General features: G+C 35.8%; 1 protein-coding gene across 4 annotated transcripts in view; it reads left to right on the plus strand.

The window, feature by feature from the left end:
- Nucleotides 1–15,191, plus strand: part of LOC126412867 (muscle LIM protein Mlp84B-like) — a 58,867-nt gene that overhangs the window by 19,716 nt on the left and 23,960 nt on the right. For 2 of the 4 annotated variants that reach the window (XM_050082742.1, XM_050082739.1), the window contains exons 3-5: nt 1,693–1,861; nt 6,825–6,942; nt 14,329–14,425. In XM_050082742.1, the coding sequence (XP_049938699.1) occupies nt 1,693–1,861; nt 6,825–6,942; nt 14,329–14,425 (384 nt within the window). The remainder of the gene's footprint in view (nt 1–1,692; nt 1,862–6,824; nt 6,943–14,328; nt 14,426–15,191) is intronic. The other 2 variants (XM_050082740.1, XM_050082738.1) reach the window with 1 other exon arrangement.

The following is a 15,191-nucleotide window of genomic DNA, read 5'->3' on the forward strand; positions in this document are numbered from 1 at the left end:
AGAACTGTTCTCATTATTTGTTTCCTTTGGTCATCATACAAACACATTAGGGGTTGTTATGAGCTTTCCAGATAACTTCAAGAGAGAGAACTGTTAATGGCTATTTCAACCCTTTTTTATCACAAAGAAGTCTTGAGCAAAGGCGTACAGAACATCACAATTGTTCCCTATAGGGTAGTACATAGGTGTAACAATTCTTGTAAATTTATTTTTATTTGGTAAAATATTAGAACAAAAATCTAGTTGTGACATACATAGTACACGAGCCAGACATAAATAAAACCTGACAAATATTACCTCAAAGTGTGTACCAATCTCTCTCCCACAAAAAATGCATTCACAGTGTCAGGCTGAACGTGTTTGTGGTTCAGTAATACATACAGTGTATCATAAAGTTTGTTGCAATATCTTTAACTGTCTGAAAAAAGTGCTGTTGATAGAACTTGTAGAAATATCTATAGTGTGCACTTTCTACTCTGAAAAGATGTGCTCCATACTTCCATTTCCCACACCAACAACTACATTTTTGTGGTGAACGAATGAGATACACTCTTGTCAAATGATACAGAGCACATAATTTTCACTTCACACCACTGCACATAATCCACTGAATTAGCAGTACTAACAGATGCATGGTAAATGATCCTAACGAGCAAGCTGCACAAACAGCGATGTGCCTGTGTGAGCAGCAATATGCTAGCAGTGAGACTACAGTGTGAATATACCTTTACTATTTATAGTTGTGAGCTATTTGATTGTTAGTATCTTGAATAGTACTACTGACTTCAAATGAATCCTAAATATGGGCATATGTGTCATGTGTTGTTGAATGAGTACCCTTTCTTCTTGCATTGCACAAAGTAAAAGAAACTTACTTCCACCACTCTTACTGCACTAATTCTGGTCACATGAAACACATATGGTAACGAGATTAAACACATATGGTAATTGATTTGATCTTCACTATTAGTTAAGAACTTGCCCTACTGCGCACCAGTGATAACTACATTTCATTTAGCTTCACAAAATTGGCTGTCAAATATTGAGAACATTCCTCTCCTTCCCTCCACCTGTATTGTCTTCTTTTTAATATAAGATTTCACAATAATGTTAATAATACAGAGAATAGTCTCATATCAGATGTCATAAACACACTCTTCCAAACAGTTATTGGTTCAGTCTAGATAACACATAGTAAATTTAATATCAAAATGAGTGAAAACTCAAGAAAAACAGATCATAAGACAATGTGAGCACCATGTTTGAAAATAAATGTTTATGTAATTGCCAGACAAGTGACCAAAAATATTGAAATCAGATAATCTTTTCTACTTGATTTTTTACTTCTTGAATATTGTTTCTCACAGGGGATAATACCTGATAAAAAACTGTTTATTTTGGACATGGAAGTCACTGAAATTTACACACACCACCAATAGTAGAAAAAGTATTTTGTAACAGATTAATGTTATTGTTATCACTTGCACATAATCTAGATATATTAGGCTGTTATCAAGGTGCTAAAACAGAAATATTTTTTGTAATAAGAAGAAGAAAGCAAGGAAACCAAAACGTTTGGGAAAGTCTGTAAGACAAATAAATACTGTTGTGACTCATGCGAAGTTAATTAGTAATTGTATTAGTTTTGTTTAATGGTGCAGTGTTCTGACATCTTACTCGACTGCATGACAGGAATGTGTAACAAGCTGCTCGACTCCACCAACTGCTCCGAGCACGAGGGGGAGCTTTACTGCAAGGTGTGCCACGCCCGCAAGTTTGGCCCCAAGGGCTATGGATTTGGTGGTGGTGCTGGCTGCCTTAGCATGGACACCGGAGACCACCTGCAGAAAGACGCTGAACAGTAAGTTTCTCGTTTACTCTGCATGTGCATGTAGCAATAAATACCACACATATTTAATTGTGAGGCTGTCTTTCCAATTCATTATAACAGTGCCGGTACTTTTGAGAGTAAGCAGTTTTTTCCTTCTTATTGAGATATCTGTTGAATTTCTCTGTGAGACATCACAAGGCTACATAGTTCTTGATTGTCTAAATGTAATGCTTCTTATTTTATATACAAAAAATTGATTATATTCAGTTATTGAAATATTGTAGGCAAGCAAAATATGAATGCCTCTGTCATAAGTTTCAAATACTAGTTTCAAATACTCATCTACACACACACACACACACACACACACACACACACACACACACACACACACAGAATATTCTCAGCAATTTGCCATTTTTAGCTCCTACTCCCAAATAATCTTGTGACTGAAACACATCAGATTTAATTGCAAGTGAAGCACTATATAAATCACCCCATTAAGTAAGGTGTGTTGTGTCATCTACATATGTTTTTCTATGCAGCAATTTCAATATTCCCATGAAGCCAAATGTATTGTGAGAATTTTGTGCCCATTAACATGGTATTGTAAACAATGCCAGCTGAATTGAGACCATATTTTGTGCAATCAAATAAGCAAACACAGCCAATTTTTGACACAGGAAAAATAACTTTCAAATATATGATGAACATAAGAAGTATTACATTTAATTTATGTCACTGAGCTCTTTGTTCTTCAAAAAAATATATAAAGTGTAAGTACAATGGTCAGTGACCTAAAAAGTGCTGTATTTAAGTTATGATATTAAGATGTTTACTGTTACAAGATATTTATTTTGTACAGTTGACCGATACATGTATATATGTTTCTAAAGTGAAAGAGTAACAAAACTAACAAATTTACTTTGTAGGCCATTAATGAACTCATTTTTTTAAATGCTATATGCACTATGATTTATGCAGTGTTGTACATTTAGAAGATTTATGTCATCAATTTGCACTGAGATATTCAAAATGCATGTTGTATAACAAATCAAAGTTTGCAAATCACAGATATTAAACAATATAAGAATAAAACCATGGGCAGTCGTAAAATAAATATAAATTGCAGGGATTCAAATATTCCAGAAAGAATTTAGCAAATAGAGCATCCTAACACCTAAACTTCACATCAGAAATGAAGTTTTCTTGCAGTTCTCGTATGACTTCCTATGAATATACTGTATTACAAAGCAAAGGGATAAGATTTGAGTTTGTATGACTTTTTCAGTTTGAGGCAAAAATAGAGGGTTCTGGAATTGTATGTGTTTTAGAATGGAGTAATTTGAGGGCGCTTCCTTATCATTAACTTACTCATTTTTATTAATTGTCATTTTATATGGTTTATGAATTATTACTTGTTTTCATTACATGTATGAAAAGAGGACACTGGTTGCCACATAACTGCATCAACTTGAATAAAATGTAGCCTGGCATTAATATCAATTGTTAGAGACTTTGAAGAGCCACACTAGTTGGCTAAATGTTTCATGTGGCTACCTATGATCTCTTTATAATTTTTACTTCTTAAGTATCTGTAATAACCAACTTAGAACAAACAAAATTAACTAGTCAATGGCGGTGCAAAATTTTATCTTTCTCTTTTAAGGACAACGAGAAACTTTTTTCCTTTGTTCCTTTTAAGTGTATATTTTGGGGAGAGTCATGCAAAAATTACTGCTGCTGTGGTATTGTTAGTAATTTATACAAAAAGTGGACCTTAAGAGTAAAAATTAAACCAGTTATGTGAATTTGTACTGCTGTTGTGCTTAAAGAGAGGTTTCTTTTTTGTCTTAAGGAGCCCTTTCTACAGCATGCCTCATTTTAAGGTTGTGATTGGAAACTATGCAGTTAGATTCTCCAGTTTTGCCAATTTTTGTTAATAATGTATTTATTCATCTAGTCTTTGTGAGAGAATTAACTTTCCTTAAACTGATTTGTAACTCTTATGGGCAGAATGTAAGTAGCACTAGTTTTTGCATGGCCCTCCATCATGTAAGAGACCCTCCCATTACTGTATCCTCCAGTTTTCACTTGCAGAGTTGACCAAACACCCTCCACTGTCTTTTTTTTCTCACGAACAGAAACTAAGTGCCCAAGTGCACTGTGGCAAGCAAGCGCCCACATCATGGAGGTCGGACCGTTCCTGTGAGCCGTGGGTCACCACAGTTGAAACTACACAAAAGAATGAACACAGACCCCTAGAACCAGTAGCCTACAATCAGATCAAATGTTCCTTCATTATCAATTTTGTGACAACATTCCTAAAGATTACTGCAGTCTATGTCGTTGTACCTGTAGGTATACTGTACCTCCTGGTTTGGGATGAGACTGTGGAATATAATGAAATGTTCCTTTCTTGTGAACTTCAGGAACCATCTACAAGTCACTACAAATTAAGATGGATTCATATTTTAACATGTTCAGTTGGCCACATCTGTTGGCTTCCCTTAGTTTGTAATGTCTCTGGAACATTTGATCTAGTACAAATATGCCAGAACCTACTTCCTCTCTCATCAGTGGCAGAATCATTGTTAGATAGGAATAATAATGTAAGGAAAAAATATTTTAAAAACATTGACTGTATGTGTAATTTTCATATTTTTGGCATTTACACTGTCATAAGCAGTGCTGTACAAAGTCATGTGGAAACTTCTAAAGTTTTTGTGTCACATTCTGAAAGTAGTCTCTGCTTGTAGGCTAATTTCCACCAAACGAATTAACTTCATTTATTCCTAAATTTTAGTACAGTCGTCTGAGTTTTAACAAATTAAATATGAATTCATCACTAATTCCATAAATTTATATTTATAGATGAATATAATAATTTGTATTATTCTGTATAAAATGATGAAATTAATAAAATTAAGAAAAGAAACTGAAACTGAGTTAAATTTGATCAAGCTATTCGTAAGTCCACTCCATCCTTTCATTTATAAAAAGAAATAAATGTATACTGACCAAATAAAGCAAGGTGCATTTGGCAGCTTGTTATTTCATTGTGCTGGCAAAAAGCCCTGTGCTGAAGCACCAGTGTCCCGTATTAGCTTCCAGTGTCCCATATTAGCTTCCCTCAACACACATAATAGCCAAAACTGCTAAATCATGCTTATCTGTTGGGAAGTACAGTACACGACTAACATTAAATTTTATTTGTGTATATTTCTTTGGGCGGAAATGGAAATTTGGAATCAGTATGATTGAATCTGAATGAAGATTGCAACCATGAACTGATGACTTTTTCTTGTTTTCACTGCTCTGTGTCCATCGCATAATTCTCATTCTATTATTTCACTTCTTTGACATTACAGGGAACTGACACAGAGCAAAATATGAGACAATATTTCACAATATTCTTACATAATCATACCTTAAAAATAAATGTTTATTAGTAATCTTTCAGTGTCATTATTTCATTTCATTAGTAATCATATAAGCTGAAGAATTGTCTGTTAACATCATACTGTCCCTTAGTATTCACAAATGGCTAAGCATGGTTTAGCTTCCTTGTCTGCAAATTCCTACACACACATATCCCATGTTACACATAGATAGGGACGGTGCTTTACCATCATAGCAGTTTCTGCAGTCAAAAGCCGGCCTTCGAGAATCGGTGAGGACACTATGGCATTGTTTGGTTGGTGCATGGACCAGAGCAATTGTTTTATCTCTACTTCTGTCAAACTTTATAACATCACTTTTCCATTTTTTTTCTCTAATTTAGCAAAGCATCGAACAACTTAGATCGTGCAACACTTATTCATCACTTTATCTTGCTTTTTTTGTCTTATTTTTAAAATACTAAATTGCTTTTCCCTCCAAAGATTTGTTTCAGCAACATACTAATTCAGGCCAGCGAATGATTTTTGTTTTTTGCAGTATAATGATTTTTGTTGAGTAGCATTAGCAGTCATTTCTATAGATGTTTTAGCTGTCATATGTTATTAACTTTTTGATTTTTGAAACCATTTTAATAAATGTGGTTTTTTTTCCATTGACAGCATACATTTTTTACTCTGTCTATTGTTTAAGTTTCTATACTTCAAAAATTAATGGCACTTCCAGGTTATGACCAATGGGTCATATTTTTGCAGCTGAGTTAAGTGTTGCACATTATGAGTTACTGATATGGGAGATATAAAGGCTTGCTTGTATTAACATACTGTTATCTACACCTTCACCCATGCTGAAAAGTAATGGGATAAGGAAAGTGCCCTCAAAAGATGTAGTCATTTTGTTGACTTTTAAGTGGGGTAATCTTTGATAGCTGTCCAGTTTGCAGAACCAAAACTGTGAGATAATACGTGCGCTGTCCTAGTCCAAATAGCTATGCCTAGCAAAGCTGTACAGGCTCAAACCTTCTCCCATTGCTTTCACTACAGAGCTAATTTTCTTTCAGGTTGCATCCAGATGTGGTGGACATCCAGTCCTATTCTAATGCATTTCTCCAGATACAGCACTACTAATGTCATTAACAGCGGACGCAGAGTTCAAACAAGTGCTTAAACTAATACTGCTTTGTGTATTTGCAGGAGATGTGACAAAACTCACCTTAACTTTTGAATTCTAGCAGTTATTAACAAAAGTGCTATATAGTTATACTAAAGTCTGCTTGACTAAATAAGTATTCCTATAAGAAAATCTGGCTGAAGTGCTGTTGCTGGATATTTTTATTTACTGCATGCCTAGTTCATGTTTACTTACTTTCAAAGTAGGATAAATCCATAAATAAATAAGCAAATAAAATCAAAAATCTAAATTTATAATTTTCATAAAACTGTTTCTGAAGATTTTCAGTTAAATTTGGATCACTTATTTACAATCAGAAATTCTGCTGTTCCTTTTTTGTTTGTAATTCAAGAATTATGATGCAATATAGTAGGACTCATTATTATATTTACAGTTGTGACATGTCAGTTTAATTGTTTCTCAGGGCTGTGAGTAATGCAGTGTATGCACTGAAAAACATAGCTAAGGCTCCAGAAGGGGAAGGCTGTCCAAGATGTGGTGGCTATGTTTATGCTGCAGAACAAATGCTGGCCAGGGGAAGGGTGAGTTACATACTGTGTGATGCTGTTATGCAGTTCTGTTACATAAAATTGAGTTGCTTGTGTAATTATATAGAGGAGAGAGCAACAAAAAAATAAAACTGAAAGGTGGTGCAAAATCCTGTACAACTCTTGCTCATAGATAACAAATCTAGTATTGTCAGCACAATTTAGACTGACTTAGTATAAATGAGTACCCGTATGTCATTATAAGAACAACAACACTTCACTTTCCACCAGATCTGTGCATGAGACACTACTTTCTAACTAAAGCAAATTACTTTAGATTTACAACCTTTCGGTCAAACAACATGTCTTATAATACATGAGACATGTGTGCTATAAAATCCTTATGGGCTCAGTGGCAAGAGTTTGTGGATTTTTTCAGGCTTCTAACCAAAGCCTTTTGAAATAGAAGCTTGCATTTTTAGGTCATGTAGCTAGAGTAAATGTTCCATTTGTATGCTTAATAGTTATGTTAGTTGTTTAAATACTGCTCATAAAAACTGACTTATGAGTGAAGCTTTATACCTAAAAATATATTTGTTGTAGAGAAATCTTCAGAGGTCTGTTGAGTTTTTTCTGGCTGAATTGTACTTTGATAAGTTTGCTACCACAGTGTTGCTCAAACACTATTTATAGAGCAGACTATTCGCAATCATACACATTTCAAATTAGCAGCCTATAGTCACTGCATTTACTTTTGCGGATAATTGTCCAAAATATAGATTTGACCTAAAGTAAAAATATTGCTGGAAACTTTCAATTTCATCTTTTGATGTATTAGAGACAAGAATGAATAATGCAGTTCAATTTTCTCCTCCATTTTGCATGTTTGTGTCAAATGAAGGACAACATTTGTATGGTACATTGCAAATTTGACAGCACGTTATGTAAATAGGAAAGATTAGTCTAGGCTAATCTAGAAAATGACACTGTAGGCTTACTGTGTCCGTTATGTAGCCACTGATCAAACCAGAGTGTGCTAATTCATTGCTCAAAGTAAGTGTGCTGATTTTGAAGTATTAAATATTTGCATACAATGCTGTACAAAAATTCCTGTCCGAAAACTTTCAGATGTGGAGTAACTGGAGTGACATCACACTCACAAGAATATTGTAAAACTATGAATCTGTATAAATGTAAATTCAGTAGGTGCATATGTAAGTCAGAAAATTAATTATATGTGGGACAAAAGAATACTTATACAGAGGAAAATAAGAATATTTATTTACACACTGTTAGAATCAGAGCAAGACTAGCAGACATCAGACTGAAAACAGTGTTAATTCTTGAACTTTGGAAACTTGCAGTTCCTTCATCAGGAAAAAAGAAGATGTGGGAAGAGAAAAAGTTGGCAGAAGTCACAAGTTACACACAGAGCAAAATGTCACAAATAAGTTGACACAAGTATGCAAAAGTAATGATTAATGACATTGTGATTAGTTCCATTTCATTACGAGCCACTTACATCTCTCGAGCATAACGTTCTGGGCAACTTCCATTTATACGTTAAGTGATCAATTTTTTAAATCTTACTGTTCCCTCTCTTGTTCTGCTCTCTCATCACAGGAAGCCCCAGTTTCAAAAGCTCGGTACCTGATAGCTTCCCCTATTTATATTTCTTACAACGTCATTCTGGTTATTGCACTTTCAGCAAATGGAAACCATGCACTCTTATTGTGTACAATGCAGTGTTCCTTATTTTACTCTGTATATTTATGTTATTTAATCGCATCTGTGTGAAGTGTTATTAAGAGAAAGAAAACTCTGGAAACATTTGCTCTGTTAATAGGAAAACCATACATAACAAAGACAACGTGATGTTCATATATGTGTAAATCACATAAGATGTAAAGTGAACATTTGGTACCTAAAAGAATATACACCACAAATTTTGATAAGGCTTATATATGCACTATGGTCTTGTGGGAGCAGTCCTCTGACACAGATATATACATACCACTAGCCAGTTTATTGTAGATAAAACACAAATATTGATAATGGATGAATTTCAACAGAATATTACTTCTTGCACTGTAGTAATATGGTTTTTCTGATAATGTCTTAAATAGAAGAAGGAAACATAGTACAAACAGTTTTAACTGAATAGCAGAACATCTTACTTGCAAATACCCATAATGAGGACAGCACATCTCTAACTTATACGCATACTATGTTTCATTTACTAGCTGTTGATCAGTCTTTAATCTTAATTAATTAACAGTGAGCTTACCCATGTATGGATTCAGATAACACTCAACCAAATAATTATGATGGTGTCAAGTGTTAGAAAATTTTATAGTTCACATTATTTGTAGGCCTATTATCATAACGTACCAGTAATTCTTAAAAAGAAGAAAGCATAATGAATTTGTGAAATTTGCCACATATATATATATATATATATATATATATATATCAAAAAACAAAGATGATGTGACTTACCAAACGAAAGCGCTGGCAGATCGAAAGACACACAAACAAACACAAACATACACACAAAATTCAAGCTTTCGCAACAAACTGTTGCCTCATCAGGAAAGAGGGAAGGAGAGGGAAAGACGAAAGGATGTGGGTTTTAAGGGAGAGGGTAAGGAGTCATTCCAATCCCGGGAGCGGAAAGACTTACCTTAGGGGGAAAAAAGGATGGGTATACACTCGCACACACACACACATATCCATCCACACATATACAGACATATTCCACATCATCATCATATAAAGGGAAACATTCCCCGTAGGAAAAATATATCTAAAAACAAAGATGATGTGACTTACCAAATGAAAGTGCTGGCAGGTCGACAGACACACAAACAAACACAAACATACACACAAAATTCAAGCTTTCGCAACAAACTGTTGCCTCATCAGGAAAGAGGGAAGGAGAGGGAAAGACGAAAGGATGTGGGTTTTAAGGGAGAGGGTAAGGAGTCATTCCAATCCCGGGAGCGGAAAGACTTACCTTAGGGGGGAAAAAAGGAAAAAAGGACGGGTATACACTCGCACACACACACATATCCATCCACACATATACAGACACAAGCAGACGTATTTAAAGACTTTAAGACTTACCTTAGGGGGGAAAAAAGGAAAAAAGGATGGGTATACACTCGCACACACACACATATCCATCCACACATATACAGACACAAGCAGACGTATTTAAAGACTTTAAATACGTCTGCTTGTGTCTGTATATGTGTGGATGGATATGTGTGTGTGTGCGAGTGTATACCCGTCCTTTTTTCCTTTTTTCCCCCCTAAGGTAAGTCTTTCCGCTCCCGGGATTGGAATGACTCCTTATCCTCTCCCTTAAAACCCACATCCTTTCGTCTTTCCCTCTCCTTCCCTCTTTCCTGATGAGGCAACAGTTTGTTGCGAAAGCTTGAATTTTGTGTGTATGTTTGTGTTTGTTTGTGTGTCTGTCGACCTGCCAGCACTTTCATTTGGTAAGTCACATCATCTTTGTTTTATATATATATATATATATATATATATATATATATATATATATATATATATATATATATATATATATATATATATATATATATATATATAGTTCTCCAACCTGCTAGGTAGCAGCCAAGGTTGAGGCACAGAGAGTGCTGAGAGTTACACGAGCCTAAGATGTCCTTATCCGAAGTGAACATGGAAGTAAGGCAGATTTCTGAATGGATTGATATTATTTGCGTTGATCAATTGAGGATGGTACAATTTTCACCAAAGTGGAGATTGAACAGTTGAATACAGCATATGAGATTCTAATTTCTGATGTCTTAATATTTATGTAGTTTCCAGTCTTGCCCAGCTTGTATATCCTCTACTTGGAAATTTTCTTATCTTCGGGTGTCAGTTTCAATAGGCTGATCTTGAGAGCAAAAGCTGTCTTTGGAAATAGAGTGTCCTAATGTGAATCATATTTGTAATTCTGAACAAAGAGCTTTTTCTATTGTGAAGTTCAACTTCAGAACTTTCTAGCAGCTTGAATAGTATTTTCCTGTGTTTAATCTATACTGTTTTTGTGTAATTCTTTGCAAGAAATTGCTACAAGCATCTACATCTACATCCCTACTCCGCAAGCCACCTGGCGGTGTGTGGCAGAGGGTACTTTGAGTACCTCTATCAGTTCTCCCTTCTATTCGAGTCTCATATTGTTCGTGGAAAGAAAGATTGTCAGTATGCCTCTGTGTGGGCTCTAATCTCTCTGATTTTATCCTCATGGTCTCTTCACGAGATAAACTCCTCGGTAAAGGTATGTTCTCGAAGCTTCAACAAAAGCCCATACCAAGCTACTGAGCGTCTCTCCTGCAAAGTCTTCCACTGGGGTTTATCTATCATCTCCGTAACGCTTTCGCGATTACCAAATGATCCTGTAACGAAGCGCGCTGCTCTCCGTTGGATCTTCTCTATCTCCTCTATCAACCCCATCTGGTATGGATCCCACACTGATGAGCAATATTCAAGCATTGGGCGAACAAGCATACTGTAACCTACATTCTTCATTTTCAGATTGCATTTCCTTAGGACTCTTCCAACGAATCTCAGTCTGGCATCTGCTTTACTGACGATCAACTTTATTTGATCATTCCATTTTAGATCACTCCTGATGCCTATTCCCAGATAACTTATGGAATTAACTGCTTCCAGTTGCTGACCTGCTATATTGTAGCTAAATGATAAAGGATCTTTCTTTCTATGTATTCGCAGCACATTACACTTGTCTACATTGAGATTCAATTGCCATTCCCTGCACCATGCGTCAATTCGTTCCAGATACTCCTGCATTTCAGTACAATTTTCCATTGTTACAACCTCTTGATATACCACAGCATCATCCACAAAAAGCCTCAGTAAACTTTCGATGTTATCCACAAGGTCATTTATATATAATGCGAATAGCAACAGTCCTACGACACTCCCCTGTGGCACACCTGAAATCACTCTTACTTCGGAAGACTTCTCTCCATTGAGAATGACATGCTGCGTTCTGTTATCTAGGAACTCTTCAAGCCAATCACACAATTGGTCTGATAGTCCATATGCTCTTACTTTATTCATTAGACGACTGTGGGGAACTATATCGAACGCTTTGCGGAAGTTAAGAAACGCGGCATCTACTTGGGAGCCCGTGTCTATGGCCCTCTGAGTCTCGTGGACGAATAGCACGAGCTGGGTTTCACACGATCGTCTTTTTTGAAACCCATGCTGATTCCTACAGAGTAGATTTCTAGTCTCTAGAAAAGTCATTGTACTCGAACATAATATGTGTTCCAAAATTCTACAACTGATCGACGTTAGAGATATAGGTCTATAGTTCTGCACATCTGTTTGATGTCCCTTCTTAGAAACGGGGATGATCTGTGCCCTTTTCCAATCCTCTGGAATGCTACGCTCTTCTAGAGACCTACGGTACACCGCTGCAAGAAGGGGGGCAAGTCCCTTCACTTACTCTGTGTAAAATCGAACTGGTATCCCATCAGGTCCAGCGGCCCTTCCTCTTTTGAGCGATTTTAATTGTTTCTCTATCCCTCTGTCGTCTATTTCAATATCTACCATTTTGTCATCTGTGCGACAATCTAGAGAGGGAACTACAGTGCAGTCTTCCTCTGTGAAACAACTTTGGAAAAAGACATTTAGTATTTCGGGCTTTAGTCTGTCATCCTCTGTTTCAGTACCATTTTGGTCACAGAGTGTCTGGACATTCTGTTTTGATCCACCTACCGCTTTGACTTAAGACCAAAATTTCTTAGGATTTTCTGCCAAGAAAGTACATAGAACTTTAATTTCAAATTCATTGCACGCCTCTCGCATAGCTCTCCTCACATTACATTTCGCTTCACGTAATTTTTGTTTGCAGGGCTTTGGCTATGTTTATGTTTGCTATGAAATTCCCTTTGCTTCTGCAGCAGTTTTCTAACTCGGTTGTTATACCACGGGGGCTCTTTTCCATCTCTTACGATCTTGCTTGGCACATACTCATCTCATGCATATTGTACAATGGTTTTGAACTTTGTCCACTGATCCTCAACACTATCTGTACTTGAGACAAAACTTTTGTGTTGAGCCGTCAAGTACTATGAAATCTGCTTTTTGTCACTTTTGCTAAACAGAAAAATCTTCCTGCCTTTTTTAATATTTTTATTTATGGCTGAAATCATCGATGCAGTAACCACTTTATGATCACTAATTCCCTGTTCTGCATTAACTGTTTCAAATAGTTCGGGTCTCTTTGTCACCAGAAGGTCTAATATGTTATCGCCACGAGTCAGTTCTCTGTTTAACTGCTCAAGGTAGTTTTCAGATAATGCACTTAAAAAGATTTCACTGGATTATTTGGCCCTGCCACCCACTATAAACGTTTGAGTCTCCCAGTCTATATCCGGCAAATTAAAATCCCCACCCAGAACTATAACATGGTCAGAAAATCTACTCGAAATATTTTCCAAAGTTTCCTGCAGGTGCTCTGCCACAACAGCTGCTGAGCCAGTGGGCCTATAGAGACATCCAATTACCATGTTTGAGCCTGCTTTAACCGTGACCATCACCCAAATTATTTCACATTTGGGATCTCCTTCAGTTTCCTTAGATACTATTGCACTTTTTATCGCTATAAACATGCCTCCCCCTTCTCTGTCCAGCCTGTCTCTGCAGTATACATTCCAATGGTGGAATCCATCTTCATACTATATTTTATTGCTTTCTGCTCCTGTCACATTCTGCCTTTTCCAATCCAACTCTGTGAGAACAAAATACTGATTTTGGATAGTGGAAAATGTTCAACCATTTTTCTTAAGTAAATGCCTATACCACAGTGGTAAGAAGATTTACATTCTTTACAGTTGCATAGTGTCAGTATTCATACTTAAGTACTTTTTCCTATTTCATGCTATCCTATTTTATACTATGCTTCCCATGTTTACAGCTCCTTTTATATTCAATTCATTCTTGAATGCTTCTCTGTTAAGGAAAATTATTTACAGCTAATCATAAATTTTGTACATTTGGTCCTTTAGTAAAGTAAACATTGTTGTCTTAAAACTAAGAAAAAAACATGATTCTTTATCTTCCCCAAAGGAATATATTTTTACTACTTATGCTTGTATCTTGTAATTCTGTGCTATTATGTAAATGTCATTCAATGAATTTTACGGTTACTCACATTTGTTCCAATTTTTTACTATCATCAGTAATATCAGGTGAAGAGTATAATTACAAAATATCCAAAAATGTCTCTTCAACTTTAAGAACTGTTTTTTTCTGTAATTTTAAATACAGAGCAGAGGAAGGCTGTAATCATATAATTTGAGAATTTCCAGTGTGTGAAGTGCTGCAAGTGTTGTTCATTATGTGCAATATAGATGTGAATGTCCCCCCACACAACAGGGCTGGCATAAGACCTGCTTCAAGTGCATTCAATGCAGCCGTGCCTTGGACTCCACCACGCACAATGATGGCCCAGACAAAGAGATTTACTGTAAAGGTAGGCTGCAGTCTGTGGCCTGTAATAAGCTGACTCAGGATACAGGTTGCTATAGAAAACACTTTGCGTGTTGCACATCATCAATGCTCTCATCAAACAGATAAAAAATTGTTGATTCAGTTTCATGGCAAACATTCAACCATGTCATTTTTATGATGCATTTAATATTTCATGCCACTCAGACACATAATTTTTACTAATGTCAAACTCCTTTCCTGGAAGAGTTTCTATATTATCTTACAAAAAAATTTGTTGCCTCAACAGCAACTCTTCATTTTTATATTTCTACTTTTCATGTGTGAAATTGGTGTTAGTACTAGTTTCCCAGTGTTTCACTTTACAGATCTGAGACTGCTATCATTATACCATTCTAAATAAATATTGCAATCATATGCTGTACTTTTTATATCTCTTGAAATACCCTGTATATAAAAGAATGGCTTCCTTTTTCTCATCTGAAATTATGAGAGCAGGATATGTTTGCAAATACATTCACATTTTCTGGAATCACAAAAACTGAAGAAAAGAGTGTTTTGATACAATTTATTTGTGCTAAAATATTACTGCAAGCCATCTGTATCCTGATCAGCAGTGAACTGAAATTTTGGCTTGACACTGCATTCTTTATGCTTTGTGGTTTTTTTAATGGAATGTTTTCCACTGAGGATTTAGCTGTATACCATTAAACTGTATCACAGCTTAGCTACAGTTTTTACACGTGAATGTTGTTTTTGTGTGTGCCACATAACTTTTTCCTTAAATTTTC

Source organism: Schistocerca serialis, chromosome 7 (assembly GCF_023864345.2).
Source record: "Schistocerca serialis cubense isolate TAMUIC-IGC-003099 chromosome 7, iqSchSeri2.2, whole genome shotgun sequence".
In the NCBI taxonomy this organism is placed as follows: domain Eukaryota; kingdom Metazoa; phylum Arthropoda; class Insecta; order Orthoptera; family Acrididae; genus Schistocerca; species Schistocerca serialis.